This window comes from Carassius gibelio, chromosome A13 (genome assembly GCF_023724105.1).
Source record: "Carassius gibelio isolate Cgi1373 ecotype wild population from Czech Republic chromosome A13, carGib1.2-hapl.c, whole genome shotgun sequence".
NCBI classification, from domain to species: Eukaryota; Metazoa; Chordata; class Actinopteri; order Cypriniformes; family Cyprinidae; genus Carassius; species Carassius gibelio.
Window position 1 is genome coordinate 14231164 of NC_068383.1, and position 17425 is coordinate 14248588.

The following is a 17425-nucleotide window of genomic DNA, read 5'->3' on the forward strand; positions in this document are numbered from 1 at the left end:
CTATGTCAGTTGACCAATCAGAACACAGTATAATACCGAAAGGTGGGGTTTAAGGAAACTGAATCTTTTGAACAGCTTCGCGCGAACCGTTTGGGGATCTCTGAGAATTGAGGTAATTTTAAAATGATACTGTATTTTGACAAAATGACAATGTTTTTTAACCTTGGATGGATTTAAACCTAATGTACAGGACTTATAAACAGGGATAGGAAGCTTAGAATTTTCATCTTACTGGCTCTTTAACAACATGTACTTGCTATTTAGGGTTTGATTTAGTTTCTTGTAATTACGGAGATTTGTAATTCATGTAATGTAATTTACTGTTGCTACTAGAGTAAATAAATGTAACAAAGACATTAATATATAAAATTATATTGCTGAAAATAATATTAGTCCTCTGCGCTTGTCTCAGAATGCGTCTTTTGAAAATTCACACAAAGCGACTCTCACTCACATGAGCGAGCTCTGATTTGCCTATGATTCTGGTTTTTGTCAGTGATCTCCATTAACTGTTGGCGAATGGAAAATCAGGGCTTAAATGATGTTGTATATGGGCGACATTGCTGTTGTTACCGTTTTTACACAGTCTAAATAAGTCATCATACATGAAATAAATCTGTCTTTATATTTTAGAAAGCGGGTCTCCTGCAGTCGAACATCATGCAGTATTTTGGAGATCTTGCCATTAAAAAGTTTTAAATCCCCTGCTTTCATTTTGTCTACCCAGGTCTGGCTGAAAGTCTTAGGTGATGTCTGCTGTGCATCATAGCAGCAGTCATACACAATTTCATAGGTTTCATCGTGCCTTCATAAAAGAAAAATGACTTCTGATCTGAGTGTCCAGGTGTCTGGATTCCTCACAAAAGTGTTGCCCAAGTGTCTTTTGTGTTAAAATGCTTTGGTTCCTTTTTGTAAAGTCAGTCAGTAATCTGTGCGGACCAAAGGATAGTAAATGATCCTGCAACATGCATCAATTCACAGCAGTCAGCCGGCTGTATGGTCTGCCAAGTTTTAATGCCAACTCTGCAACTCTGCTGCTGTCCCTGAGCTCCAGTAATTTGCATCGAATGACATTTTGCTGTAACGCTAACAAGAGAAGCCGTTGTTTTCAATCAATCAGCTCGTGAAAGGCTCTTGAAGTCAGCACAGGTATTCTCTGGAAAGTGCCTGAGATTATTGTGCTTACACAGCAAGTGTGATGCTGGTCACCAAGGTTAACACAGAACAGAGCCGATCCTCCCTATACGCAATTACACAAGCTCTGTAGGGTCCCCGAAACACCAGGGGCCCCCCTTGCTCTCAAAGACGATTTAATTTTAGTTTCATTTTTAAATTTGGCCAGCTGTTATGAAAACATAAATGATATATATATATTTTTTATGTGGTGTCTTGCTTGAGACTAAAAAAACAAGTTGAAAGCGTACTGAGCTGTAGAATGGACACTGTTTCTCAGCTTGCTTCAAGACGGAGTGAAACACAGACAAATGCGATTCATTCGTTCATTACTACTCATACCCCACACCCCCGCCAACATTTAAGTTTTTGTAAATAACATTTTTAGGAAAGGCAAATAAAAGCTGAACTTTTTTTATGCACATAAAAGCTACGCTTGTTGTGGGAATGCTTTCATTTTTAATTAAATATACAGTGCAACAATGCATAATTTATTTTGTTTGTTTAAAAAAAAAAAAAGTTATAATCTCCTTGTAATCTGCCTTGTGTTAGACATACATCCTACATCTCTATATCTTTGTTGTTCAGATTCCCCTCAGTAGTTCCAGATAATCTTGTCAGTTATTGCTGATTGCTTATCGAGATTCTGATGTCTCCATTAACAAAGGGGAGATGACTTTTGCAGCCTCGTTCCAGACTATGCTAATCCAGCACTCAATATGGCCTATCTGGGGATTTATGAAAGTAACAGTGGGCTTTCTAATTTACGGCTTTACACAGATCCATCTTCAGGAAAACACGCAGAAAGGTCTGGTCAATATGTTATGATCAGATCCAAACATTTAAAAGCTTGGAGCATGGTTGTTCAGGATTTAAGCAGCTTGCAGGTTGCGCAAAGTAGCTGGCCATTCACATAAACGTTATTGTTGTTGCAGGCTTATGGGTTTTGAGAGGTTTGTCTTCTCCAAGGACTTCTTTAAGACATTTAGGACACGAAAATTAAGCCATTCTCTCATGTGCTGAACCATGTGATTCTTTCAGAAGTTTTTCTCAGAGTTTCTGCTCTCAGTAATGTTTTTTTTATAAGCTGCTTATGAAATTGTATGAAATGGCAGTCATCCAAATTCTTCCCTTTAAACCCAAAGCAGAGTTTAATATGAGTACGAATTCTAATGCAAGTTGTGTGTATGTGTAGGTACTGTATAACAATATAAATAAGTGTAAGTGTGTGTTTGTGAAACCTGCAAAACGTGCTCTGCTCACTATATCCGTATGTGCTGTACACTGCTGATCTTGTTAGATTGCTTTCTTGTGCTCATAATGCAGTGCAGTGACTGTACCTTTCCTCCGCTAAAGATCACCAGATTCCTTTCGCATAGAGATGAACTAAGCTGTTGGCGCTTTTGCTAACAAGCAAAATCCAGAGTGCCTAGCTGCTCCTCAGAGAGTCCAACAAGCCTCTGTAGGACCACAATGACGCCAATTAGCCGCTTCGTCTTCTCACCATTTGCATAGCCTCTAGCAGTGTGCGCAAGGGCTATCTAGGAGTTGAAGTCCCTGACAAGCATGCCTCTCAATTATTTCTTGTATATTTCATCACAGTTGAATCACCATCTGGACCAGTCCGCTCATTAGCTTTTCCTGTCTGGACAATTTCACATGTTTTCCGTTGCCAGCTCTTTAGTCAGTGTGACATGTTCAGAGGGAAGGATTGTTTCAAAATAAAATAGCTGTTTTTATTTCTATTGGTGAACCACTATTGATTTTGAGGTTTTGATGCCAATGTTGATACACAACACACAGTTTGAGATTCAAAGTCGAGATGCACAATAAAATTCCAGCACAAACTAATATTAGATCATTGTTAAACTAATACTGCTATTGAATACACTCTTTATTAAGTATTTATACACTGCTGTTCAAAAAAAGTTTAGACTTAGTAAAAAAAAAATATATACTCACCAAGACCATATACCATTTATTTGATCAAAATAGTCAAAAACAATTAAAATGATGTGTTTTGTTTATAAATATTTATATTAATAAATGAGATGGAATTTATTCCCATGAAGACAGTTAAATTTTTTAATTTAGAATTAAATTTTTTTCCCCCCAATATTCTTTGAATAGAAATAAAAAACTTTTATAAAAAAAAAGAAAAAGAAAAATAATAATTTGTAACATTTTACATGTCACAACGTGATGCTTCCTTGATTGATAAATGTATTAATTCAAATATTTAAACATTGAATTAAAATAATTATTTCTCATTATTATGGCTTTTTTGTTTGTTTTTTAAGTATTTCTCTAGTAAATGTTAGATGCTTTTCAAAAAGATATTCAAGAAAATTGTTTTATACAATTTAAAATGAAACTAAAATGATTGTCTTAGTGTTATGAGCATGATTATTAGATTTGAAGTGTTTAATACACAATCAGGGTTGTTTTTTACTTCCTACATTGAAGGAGTGTGTGTTTTCAGGTCTGTACAGACCTTGACTTTGGGGAAATGTGCTGCAGTATGCATAATATAGACGTGTCTGCAGAGTCATTGGTTTGTTCTTTTCTGCTTATCTCTGTAGTGACTCCAGCTGAAGTAAATTAATTTTCATATCAGGCTTAAAGCTTCAAGTTGGCATGTTCGATCATTTTCTTGTCTGTCTTAGCAGCCTGTCAGCTGATGATGTTGTATCCAAACATTAATGGAAAGTTAGCAGATATGCTCTGTTTCTGACTGATGGACACCCGGTACAGTATTTGCTCAGCTGTATACGGATGTCCTTGCACTACTTGTTTCGACCTAATGGGGGAGTTGTCTGTCCAATTCTTCTTTATTTGTCTCAGCAAGCATTTTTTTTATTGCGACATCTGTTCCCTAGTAATGTGTTTTAAGCAACCAACTCGATAATCAGTTAAAATGGGAGCCTCACCATACTTTCCACAGTGATTAATTAGTACACTTTGTGTTTCTGATTTGTTGGTCTTGTAACAGAAAATGAACAAATTAGGTTCTAGTTTTCAAGGGGACTTATTCTTTGAAATTTCCAGATTTCCTTAAAAGAAGATCGAGATGCTGCAAAAATCTCTTTGTGGAGTTTTTTTCTTTTGTCATAGAATAATATCTTTATCCAGTATAGCAACATTATAACAAGTGACACTGGTTTGATCCAGACAGAAGGAAGCTAAGCATATGTTTAGCTGTGAACTAGTAAAATATTAGTGAATGTTACTGTGTCCTTTGGTACCAAGAATATTCATAAACCGCATGTTAGTCATTCACATTCCTTATGGCCAGGTCCTGCATGTTATTGTGTGCATGCAATTATTTTGGATATATTTTGTTTGCTTTAAATAAAAAAAGCGAAATTGCCTATTTGTTGATGCCTGTCTTGGTGAAGTCAGTGTAAACTGACAAGACAAAAACATTTATGTCAGAGTATTATTGTGCATTAGACTTTGTAGTGTGAATTAGTGTTGGGTGGTATGGTCATTTTTCAAATTGTATATATCGTATATGTGTGTAAATATATAGATATATGTATATGTGCTGTGGAAATTCAGTTGCAATTATTAACAGCTGCTGACTTTGTGGCAGGTATTTGTCATCGTTGCTGATGCAGATATTTCTACAGCATATGCAGCGTGGGATCCATGAACAATCTCTTCGAGTTTAATTCAGTTGCTGTAGAGAAAAGTCTTTATGATGGTGATCATGTGGTAATGTATTCCACAGTGCCATATGTTCGGGAACACTGTGAAAAGATGATGTATAGTTTAAATGAACTTTAAGGTACACTTTTGGTTGCACTTCATATGTTATAGCTGCATGTAAAAGTTTTAATGTACTTGCATGTCTTTACACATGGGATTGCTTGAAGTTGCAGTAGTGAAGAGATGAGTGTGACCTTGTGCAAATCACATCAGGCTCCAAGCTAGCGTCCTATCAGTGTCTTATACACCTGACAGGCTCAGCTGAAAGTGATTGTCATGCTCAGGAAGGGACAGAAGTGACCTGGCTCAGGGCCACTGCCACCATGTTCCTCAGCAGGCCGGCCCTCTATGGCACTTTCCTGCTTCTCACTTCTATTTCCGGCCAGTTATCTGGATCACCAACATGGCTGTTGTGGAGTAATGACTGTGTCTGGTTTTCTGTGAGCCGCCGTGGCTGATGTGTGTTACTGTAATGGCTTCTCATGCCCATGGAGGACAGATAGGAGATATTACTGGAAGTGTCTCATTAAATGAGCATGAAATTGAAAGCTGCTTCCCATCTGACAGAGTTTGTGCTGAGCTTTTATCTCCGATGACATATGGTTTGGATTTCACTTTGATAATACAAAAGGATAAAATGATTCCGGAGTCTCTTTTATGGAGTTTGTATGTTCCCTCAGTCTGATTTTCAGAAGTGTCACAATTGTGCAGAAAAAGACAAAAAACAAAGATAAACGAGTAGTTTCCTGGATGTTTCATAATAATATTCGCAATGCCTGAATGAATGTCATCATTGATAATTGATGCACTTGTTTTAATGAAACGGTGTTGTGGGGTTGGATGGTGGACGATCTAGTTTTAAAGGTTGTGTGTCAGTGGTCATTGGATGGTAAAGTTGGCTGCCTGCGCTGCAGTTTGTCAGCATCACGAAAGCTTGTCCTTATCTCTTCATCATTGTCTGTGTTTTGCTTCAGTAAACAGATATCCTGCAACTTTAGCACCAGCATTGATTTATGATCTTGTGCTGAATATATTTAAAAACATTATTTACTGAAAAAAAAACACACAAACTGAGATTTGATTTGATACAATTTCAACTACTTTTCTTTTGTGTTTATCATTTGGTTTGTAAGTAATGTTCATGTTTTGTATCTTTTGGCCATCTAAAAGACTTCCAGCTCATTGGGTACCTTTTATTCATTATACTGTTCGGATAAAATTCATAGTTCATTCTCCAGTTATTGACCTTTTGGATTTATCTTTACTGCACTGCTGTAAAAATTGCTTTAACCTCTTACCCTTAACATATTTGTAGTAATTTTTTTCCCTTCTAGATGACTGCACGATCCCTGCCAGTGGTACAGTCTGATGAACGACTCCAGCCTCTTTTGAGCCACCTCAGGTAATTGGAATGTGTATATCTCTTCCGACTAGGGGTGTGACGGTTCGTATATAACCGTGAGACCGGCGGTTATAGTTGAGCACCGTCATTAGAACTCTATAACCGCCAAAACCGTGTCATTAAAATATTTTTTACAAACATTTTTTAGATAGGATCATAAGATGCGCAATATATCGGGAGACATGGTTTTTACCACTTAATGAAGTTTTGTAAATCGTCAGACATGATATTTACCACTTCATAAAATTTTGCTTTGTAGAAAACCTTTCTTAAAAACAAATTTCGTTTTGTACAAATTTTGTCTTAATTTTAATAAATGTTTCATCACCCAATTGCGTGTATTTTAATAAATAAAAAGCAAATATAGCAGACAATGATAACCGACATGGAAGCACCAGCGCGCCGCGTTCACTTGCACTGCACTGTGAACTAGAGCGCATCTCATCGTAAATGAAACTCAGCGTAGGCCTATGCCTCATACAATAGCATTAAATATCTTTGCTGCATCCTTTCTAGAACAGACAATAGCATTTTTTTTGCGACTCGCATCAGCAAAGCATTGCATCGCCTTAGACCGCAAAACAATCAGCGGATGGCGGGCGGGTGCGGCTTTGAAATTTGCTCCAAAAACGTTGGCTCGGATGATGAGTTTTGTGACCGATCTCCTTAATAAATGGAGGTCTGAAATCTCTGCCCCTTTACCGATCAGAGCACGCGCTGACACGGAGTTAACCCGCTATCTCCAAGAACAACCAATTGACTCTACGGTAGATCCACTAACCCCCCCCCCCCCCCCCCCCGACGGTTATGTTATGAACCGTCACATTTGACTCACGTCATAACCGTCATCACCAATTCTGAAACCGGCACACCCCTACTTTTGACTTTAAAGTATATTTTTTATTATTGCATTGTGATTATTACAGCAGCTTTGTGAAAGTCAGCTATTTTATTCAGACATATCCACATTGATCTTCTCTCTTTTTGTTTCTTAAAAAAAAAAAATAGGAGAAAAACATTCAAACAATATTTCTTAGTAGTAGCTTGCAATTCTCTTGGCTACCTAAGGACAGATCAGACGGTCAGCTCAAGGCCAGCTTTGACTCCGACTGCCTTCCTTTGTCTCTTGCACTTGCTTTCATTCAGTCTCTTTCATTAATGCTCTAAGCACAGTCCCATTATGATGCACAAAGTGTCTTCCACGTGTGAACCTGGTCTTGCATTTTGGCTGCAGCCCAGCAGGGATACCAGTGTAGTTTAAAGCTGGTGCTCTCAGTCACTGGCCAAACCACTTGCACGGATGACCGTGTCCCTCCACTTGCTTGCAGTGAAGGGGAACAATGGCAGTATTCCCAACAGTCAATTAATTTGCTTTTTGATGGACTCTGAATGAGAGCATTTTAATTGGATGTGTTTTTAGTGGCTGCACAGGATTGGCTAGTAGACGCTTTTACTTTTTCTTAGCACTGGGCAAGCCAGATAAGAGAATGTGAAGGGGCCGGCGTGCAGCTGAACATTGAGGGATGTAGAGGAATGGGAAAGCAGGGTCTGCAAATGGTTAATTATTCATACCCTCACACATGGCCTGAGCAGATGTGGCACTGTTTTGTGGGACCAGAAGAAATCTGCTCCTTTGCACAGGTCCCATTTTTGTATGAGCTACTCCTGAAATTGTTGTGTTTTGGATGTTGTGTAGTATTTGCCATCATCACGATCTCACCATGTCGGTTACTGTTACTAAAAAGATTCTATTTTAATATGTTAAAATGTATTTTTGGGTCATGGATCTTTACTCCAGTCTATTCTCTCACATGATCCTCTGAAATTATTCTAATATGCTTATTGAAAGGATCATTTCTTATTATTACTTACTCTACCTTATAATTTCTTAAGTTTTTGCATGAATAGAAAGTTCCAAAGAATAGAACAATTTTGTGACACTTTTTTTTTTAATCAATTTAATGCATCCTTGCTGAATAAAAGTATACAAATTATTTTGAGTGGTAGTTTAAGCATTCTGGTAAAAAGAAAAAGTAAAAAGTAATCTTTCCATTTACATTTAAAAAAATATATTTTGCAACATTCTTGCACAGTCTGTGTGTATATATATATTTTGTATTTTTTTTTCATCCCACCAACATCAATCAAAATAAATATTTATGTCCTGTTCCTACATTTGGTCCAAAATGATCCTTTGATCATCTTTCTTTTTCATCAAAATTTGCAATACATTATATAAAATTTGCTTCAGTGTGCTAAAACTTTTACTTGCCTAAAAATCCTATTTCAGTCTCTAATATTGCCTCGAACTGAAATACTTTTTAAAAATGTGCCATAGCTAAGAAGCTATCAGGTCTGCATCTTGCAGAATCTGTATTGTTTAGAACTATGTGTTCCACTTAAAGTATTTTGTTCCTCCACCGGAACACAGCAGTGCATTTGAATAAGATTCCTATCAGTCTGTGTTCTACACTGACCTTGTGATTTCTTCTTCACTGTGATTGGCTCTTATAATTTGTTCCCTTATTCTTTTGTTTGTAGCCATGCCTATGTGGGTCAGGACTACAGCATTCAGAAGAACATTGGAAAAATTTCTCTTGAGCAGATTGATGCAGTAAGTAACAACTATAGTTCTTGACAGAGTTGCATTCATTCTCTAAAATGCTATATACATGCTATAAAAAAAAAAAAAAAACCTGGGCACGGAATTTATTTATTTATTTTTTGTCACTGATTATTTTTACTTATGTCTGTTCTAGAGACATGTTACAACTTTTTGATAAAGCTCTAATTGGTTTTCTTTTGGAAATATGTTTCAAATTCATACTGAATGTATTTATGACTGTAAAGCATGTCTGTGTGTGTCAAAATCATGATTAAAATCGAAATCCCAAAATTTTATCAAAGAAATCGCGATTTTCGTCCATATCGCACAGCCCTAGTATCCACTAAAACAAATTCAAGTGATCGCACTGGCTCCATATGCACAAACTATTGGATATAGCGCACATTTATCTAGGTTTAACGTTTAAACATTGTTATATGCTTGAACTGTTTTATATCAATAGATTTTATTTAAGGCTAGTTCTGATGATTTGAGAATTTATCAAATGTAGGCTATGATCAGCTTACTGTCTGCTGCTGGCTGCTTGGTCGTTACTTAAAAAAAACTAAAACTTCTATTTAATGAACAAGAAATGCTCCAATTTTTCTAAATTAATTTAATAAAAAAACAAAAAAGAAATACAATCACTTTACTATTACATACAAAACTGAACTATTTTAATAGCTGAAACAGTAGTATAAGCTGTTTAGGGAGAAGGGGGAAAAAAGACTGGCTTGGGCCGGTAATTCTTATAAGCTGTCGGACATTGGTCAGGCTAGGGCCCGTGCAGGGCTCTAGGGCTCTAAGCCTGATTATCCCGCCACCAGGCAAGTGGATCAGAGTGCAGATCAAGGGCTTCCTCCTGCAAATACCTTGCGACTTCAGTATATGCACGGATTCTTTTTGGGACTCTTTAGGATTTTTTGTATTTATTGAACATTATCTGTAGACATACTGAAACCTAGCCTGGTGATTAAAAATGATCGTACACACACACACACACACACAAAATAAACCTCCCATATGTTTAATGGACTGTCCCTCTCCCTTGCGCAGGAAACAGTTTTTTTTTTTGTTTTTTTTTTTCTAGAAGCCCCTTGAACATATGATGGAACAGTGACGTCTGCAGATGTATGGCTGTACACTGTGCATTTTACATGAGTGCTCAGACCTGAGATATAGGCTATATATAAAAGCTGTTTCTAAAGCTTTTGCTGTGTGGATTAAAAAATAGGCTAATAAATATATTCAAATATCAGACAAAATTGCGTTGCAGCCAATCCTTTAAATTTTAAGGGATTCAGAACAGAGCAACATAAAGACCTGAATATATGATCAGATATACAATTATAGGACAAAGTTTTACATATATGCTATTATAATTTGTGTTTTATTTTTTAATTGTACCGAATTATAAAATAAAATGCAAATTTTAATTGGGGCTGTTTTAGGCCTTTCCTTATTTTTATATTTTAGACATGCGTCTCTTCATTGTATGTGCTTTTAGAGAGAAATGCAAGAATTTCACAGTGAAAGAGTTTGATATTGTGAGTGTACACAAACAAAAGTAGACCTTTACAGTTTGGAATGGCGTATTACTCTTATGAGCAAAAATGACTGCCTATTTTAATTTGTTTCCACTGTTGGAAAAAAATGCAAGTGATAGCCCTGGTGCCTCCATGTCCTGCAGCTTCCACTCTCCGCACAAACGATTGGATATGCATCTAACAACGCACATTTATCGAGGTTAAATGTTTAAACTAACAACTATATTTCAGCTCAGGGCTGGTTGTTGTTTCAATTAAGTGGCTCATCAGCACATGCAAAATTGTATCCTTCACGTTTTGCTTTTATTTGAACATTATTTGATGCATGGAAATCGCTTATAAAGCAAGCCATTTTCAATAATCAGTCTTCTCTTTTCTTCGCTTCCACCAGCTCTCGGGCAAGTCGTTTCCTCTGTGTATGAGGCATCTCCACAAGGCATTGAGAGAGAACCACCACCTGCGGCACGGTGGACGCATGCAGTATGGCCTCTTCCTCAAGGGCATTGGTCTTACTCTGGAACAGGCCCTGCAGTTCTGGAGGTCAGAGTTTGTCAAAGGGAAAGTCGATGCAGACAAGGTAACGCTTCAACTTTAGCCTGTACTCCCTCACTTAGTCCCGGTTTTCCACAGGTTTTTGTTAGAGTTGTTCCGATTCCGATACTAGTATCAGAAATATCTCCGATACCACAACAAATTCTGGCATCGGCATCGGCGAGTACATGAACCCATATACCGATCCGATACCATTTTCTTAAAAAAGACCTAGTTATGACCGCAAGCTTTGCCTAACCGCTGCACGGTTCTTCTTCGCTGCTCAAAATGCATTGAAAACACAGGAAGTTGTGCTGTGTTGCCACAAGCAACCCCTGTTTAGAGCAGCGAAGAAGAAATGAAAACGCGTTAGCAGCCCTTATCTATATATGACTGGATCACTCATCACATTCTAAACTGCCAAAACACAGTGAAGCCGCTACTATATTATAGATCAGTGGTTAGCAGTATGTCTCTGTAGTACCGGTAGTTACAGACTCTCGAGTATATTCAGTACCGGCAGCTGCGTTCAGTCGCTTCCGTGTAAGTCAAAGCGCAGGGCTCCAGACAGTAGCCGAATATATACTAGTGTCTGTGAATATTAAACTGCAAAATACTATTTAAATATTACTCCCGCAAAATCTACATCTCTGTGGGTGACTGGCACAGATGCGCGAGAGCTCGCTGTTTTGTAGTCTCTGCTGTGTGTCATGAGGACACGAACGCATAAACCGTCACTTCATGAGAATTTACCGTTTCATTTGAGAATACTGTCATATCATAAACACAGACACTCAAAGATCTTCATGGCAGCCCATTAAAATAAATGTTTGGTTTACATGAGTAAATTGACAATATATAAAGCTACTGTTGTAGCCTACAGTAATAATAATACGTCTCTATAATAATAATAATTATGCCTAGATGGTTGCTTGTTTTTTACTTGTTTTGTTGTAAAGAGATTATCTGATTAATAGATCTTTTTTGTTGCAGTTTTTTTATACAGTTATATCGTAAAACTTAAATACCTTTTTTAGTTTGCGGTGTTAGATTTTTGGCTGCATTTGAAGTTCTTTTTTGCATAAGAAAATAAATAATACTGTCAAATTCATGTTAGATAATAAAAATACTGTAATAAATACAGTAGTTCACCATGTATTTGTTCATGTTTTATTGAGGGATCTGTCTGAAGCACACCATAAAAAAATTCTAGCAATTTACACAGGGCTAGTAGTATATACAGCTGTATATACAGATATACACCCAGGTATCGGATCAGTACTCGGTATCGGCCGATACCCTGAGCCCAGGTATCGGAATCGGTATCGGGAAGAGAAAAAGGGTATCGGAACATCTCTAGTTTTTGTCCCCAGGCAGTTACTTAAGCAAATGTTTGCGTTTCTGGGAATTCTTTGATGTTCTACTTTTTTTGCTGATGCCATTCTCTTTCTTCATCCCTCAATAACTCTTGAGAGGGTCACCCAAATGAACGAGAGAATATATTAGAAGGCCAAGTTATTTATTTTGATGCTGGAGATAATTTGCCAATCTTCCATCGTGTCCTTAATTACAATTCTAGAGAGGCACGTAAGATCGTATTTTTTGCGCATGGTACATTAAACAAGAAAATTACACACCCCATCTTAGACCTGTTTCCCTCCTCCATGCACTCCGCAAATGAGTGCTTATTCCCAGCTGATACTCAATCAAGGAGAAACGAATGAATTTCACATCCTTACCTGAGAATGGCCGTCCTGTCGGGCATGCTTTTGAAATTATCGTCAGTCTCACGAGAGCTCAGTACCAGCTCAGAAATAACTTATTACATGCTGAATTTCTCTCTGGCTGCTCCAGCTGTTCTGGAACTCCCAGTTTTATGTTTTCTTGTGTCTTTTGGGATTGTAGCTGCTTGGTTTTTGACAGTTTTCTAGGGATGCACCAACATTACATTTTCAGGCTCTATAACAAATGATAACTTATAACAACTGATAGTTGTTGATTAAAAGTTCACAATATGGACTTTGCATATTGGTGAACTGAGCAATTAAACTAACTGACTAGCTAAAATTAATTTTCTTAATTATCAGTCAATCATTTATTGAGTCTCAGCGGTCCTTGTGCTGTGTGGACATATGGTCTTAAAAAGTTTCTTCTTGTTGTTGTAATTCTAACCATTGACAATTTGTGTGTAAACGTTTCCTTCAGTTTTTTTCCCCCTCATAAGCATTAGAGGATTTATTAGACGGTATTTGTGTCAGCAGCTCAGATATCAAATATGCAATTGATCTACTTTAGTGCACAAGTGTATGACTGTCCAAGAAATTTAAAATGACAGAGCGTTGCTAAGCGGTGGCATATTTTCTGTGTCAGTGGCAGAACTTCAAGGGAAATCTTCTGAAACTCTCTGCCTGCTTGGATGCTTTGGAAAGATGTAAAGTATTCATGACTGGTACAGGACAGCATTTTGTTATTATGTAACCTATACAAATCCTACTACAAATCATTTATACTATTTGCATTTAATATTCAGTTAATTTTTGGACTGAGGCAACATGATTCAATTGTACCAGCACAGTGAATGCAAACAAGTACCCTGAAATGGTTTTTGTCATGTTCTGATAAATGCATTATTCATGGGTAGATACACACATGGGTAGACACTCAATAACATGGTAGTTTTTGATTGGTCTACAGCATCTTTGGGTCATTTTCTACAGAGAAGTGCTTTTTGTAATTTGGAGGAAATAAGACGTCAGTTTACTTTCGAAAAAGCAATGAAAAAGGATCAAGAGGACAGACAAGATGGGAAATGTTTTACCAAGCACCTCTACAAAGCAAAGTGTAAAATAACCACGAATGGCTGGACTTTAACAATGTAGTGTAACATTTTAAAATGTTAAGATTGTTCAACAAATGATGTTGACTTTTGGCATTTATAGTAAATTAAAGTGTTCATATCATAACCAAAAAAAAAAAAAGTTAGTTGTAGTAAGTTTGATCTTAACAAAAGTGCTGTTCCACTTTTTTCAGCAGCCTTGATTCCCGAAGCATTTTTTCCCATAGGAATTACAGGATGTTACAGAACTGTTTTGGGACAAATTGCTTCTAGCAATTCTCTGATTGTTAGAGATTTATTAATAGAATCATGGGTGATTGTTGTTTTTCACCAGGAATTAAGTAAAATAGTATCGACTGATGGCTTGAACTAAAAGCATATGCCATTGATTAACAACCTCAGAGAGCATAACAGGCCTATCTTTAAGTTATCGTTAAACATAAATTCCACTATGGAGTGATGAAAATGAATGTGGTTTTTAATTCCGGAACCCCACTATAGCATTGTATATATGTATTACATATATACTGTGTAAATTCATTATACTTTTTTTTTATTTTTTTTATGCCCTCTACACACATTTTTTTGGTCTTATTTTAGTATGTGGATAAAATCAGTGTACACATGCCACCCTACATGTAAAGACCAGTGCCCCTGTGCAAAGCAATTACATTTTCTTGTGATAGAATGCCCAGGAGCTGTGTATTCAAGCACTATCCCAGTTCTTGCTGCTTTACCATAGCAGTAGCTTAAAATAAGACCCGCAGGACAAGAATAGTTAGCAGTGGCCAGCCTTCAGAAAATCAGAATCCAGGCCAATTTAGTTATAAAAGAAATGCTGTGGTACAAGACCATCTGAAACTTCTGTGCACAGTCGAGTGGAAAAATCTAATATTCATATCCTGTGTGCCCTGTTCTTTGTTTTTGTCCTTGCTCTTAACATGTTCCCTGAAGCAAAATCCAAGTACAGATATAGTGAGCATGGAAATGAATGAGTACATTTGGATGGGCATGTCAACGTAGTCTAACCCTGCAATGGAATGGCTTTCCATCCAAGGTGTTTATCTGCCTGTGGCCAAAGTTAGTGGGATAGGATCCAGCATTCCCGTGTCCCTACATAGAAGCAGTTTGAAAAATGGATGATTGGAAGTATTTTGAATTTACAGTACATTATCTTTTACATTTACATTTATCGGTCAAGTTTGGGGTCAGGATTTAGAAACAAAACAAAAAAACTTTTATTCAGCAAGGATTCATTAAAAACACATGAAGGTTTTTTTTGTATTTATTATTATTTTTTTAATAATAAATGCAGTGCAATGTTCTTTTGGTACCATATTAGCTTATATGCTGATATTGTATATTTTTCATTATTTTAATATAAATTCACTTTTAAATAAAGTGTTTAGTAACACTGTTCAGTGTAATTTTTAGCAAATCCAAAAAAATAAAATATATATACATTTTGGTGATTTACATAGTAATTTTGTTATTCTTACATCAGCATTTAAATGACTGATTTTATTTTTCAGTGTTTTATTTCTAATTTCTTTAGACAAATTGGTATAGAATTTTAATGCCGTAATACCGTAATTACTATTACCGCAATGGTGCAAATTGTCAAAATCTTTTTGGAACCGTTCATGTGCAAGTAAAAAGCTTTCACAGTTTGCTGCCTCTACTAAAAGTTGAAGTAGCTCTCTTAAGCACCAAATATTTGCCTTGCTGCACCAAACATGCTCGAGTTTAAAGAGGTGCTTTTGCTTTGACTACTACTAAGCCACTTTCACAGACTCAAAAGCAGTCAGAGCTTGTACATTTACAAATATTCCTTCTCTTAGCCGCCAACTATTCCTCTGGAAGAAGTCAGGAGGTGAAAAATAAATAAATAAATGAAAGAACACATCGAGACGAACACATTCTCCGGTGGTCACGCACCGCCACTTGCAAAAGTGCCCTATTTCCAGGGTGGCTGCGTCTCGCTCAGTCTGCCCTCTCAGGTGGAACTCAGTCCTCCCATTCACAGAGAACACATTCTTGCTTACAAACCAGCGGATGGTGGAGTCGGTGGGATGCAGGTCACAGCTCTGTGAGTGATGTATGCAAGGTGTCAAGGAAATCAGATGACATACAGCCCCCATTAGCATTCCACTTTCACTGGCAAATACAATCACACCAACACCTCAGTCTGGACCGCTTGTTTTAATTTAGTAGTGGGTGTGGGTGGTCGCAGATAATATTCTGAGGAATAATCTATGCGTTTCTTTATGAAAGAGTTGTTTCGATGTTGTTTTGCCTTTCACAGCTTTCTGTTCCTATCTGCTTTGGTATGCATGAAAGGTTGCGGCTATTTAGCACCTAATGTTCAGATACGATTCTGATTGCTGTGTGAAGCACGGGACCCTGACTGCACCTGATAAATATCCGTGGCATGGACTTTGTTTGGTGTCTCATTCATGCTGTGAATGGCTGAGGGCAGGCCGCTATGGCCATCCATGCTCCTTTCTGGCTAAATGGATGCTGTTAACTCTCATTTTGATTGAGTGAGCACAATGTGAGGTGTGCTGTAGTGATGCTCATTAGACTCTCACATATTGCTACGCTCTCCACTGCTGAAGGACATTTCATAAGCATGAGATATTCTACTCTTCAGTCATAAAGGAGAGTCGGGATGCTTAAATGTGACTTTACTGGCTTATAATGTGTGTGCATAAACTCGATTTTTAATATTTAAGGCCTCTTCACAGCAGCACAGATGTTCAGCACAAAAATCCGGGCTGATTTTGGTATGTTAATATTAATGTATGTTGTCTGTTAATATTAATGTATATGAAAAAAAAAGCTATTTGTTATAAGTGAAGTTTACTGTTAAGTGCTCTGATGTCAGACTCATTTTGAATAAAGTTTATTGTTAAATTGTTAAATACCCTGCCTCCACTACATAGGCAGATGTTTGTCACATCATTATAAGTGTTTAATCATCACATTTTGAGTTATTGCAAAAAATGTGTATATATATTCTGTATAAAATATATATTCTGTAAATTTAGGCTGTATACTCTATACAGTACCAGTCCAAATGTTTGGGCACCTGAATGGGAAATTTTGACTATACTTTACTATAATATAGCCTACACATAAAGAATATCAGCCAATATTGGGTTTCGGCATCAGTTGTTTTTGTGGTTGTGGTTGATCTTTGCTCGCTAATATCGGTATCGGCATCGGCCCCCCAAAAAGACCCATATTGGTCATGCTGTAATTAGAACCCCTCTCCTTACAAAAACTCTGGTGCATTAACAGCCTGGGAATATTTGTCTCCACCAGAACAGTTGAATTAACAGCTGTTTCAAATTGAAAATGTTCATTGCACCGAAATTTGTCACTGAACATTCATCTTGGTGTGAACAGGCTTTTACAGTTGCAAAACTCAGGCTTTTGCAAAGTTATAAGAGTTGAAGATGGTTAGCAGGGCATTGCTATGCAGTTTCTGGGGTATTTTAAGTGTTTATTTGTATTTCTGTGGTTTCTTAGGTGTTCAGGTAGTTGCTAGGTGGTTGTTCACTGCCTCAAATTCCTGTGTTTATTGTTGTCTCTAAATATATTATTGGGTCCAGTTT

The 17425-nt window shown here is 37.0% G+C and overlaps 1 protein-coding gene across 2 annotated transcripts in view; it reads left to right on the forward strand.

Moving 5' to 3' along the window:
* Positions 1-17425, forward strand: part of LOC128026247 (DNA primase large subunit) — a 55326-nt gene that overhangs the window by 15642 nt on the left and 22259 nt on the right. For both annotated transcript variants that reach the window (XM_052613121.1, XM_052613122.1), the window contains exons 8-10: positions 6219-6286; positions 8828-8900; positions 10830-11015. In XM_052613121.1, the coding sequence (XP_052469081.1) occupies positions 6219-6286; positions 8828-8900; positions 10830-11015 (327 nt within the window). The remainder of the gene's footprint in view (positions 1-6218; positions 6287-8827; positions 8901-10829; positions 11016-17425) is intronic.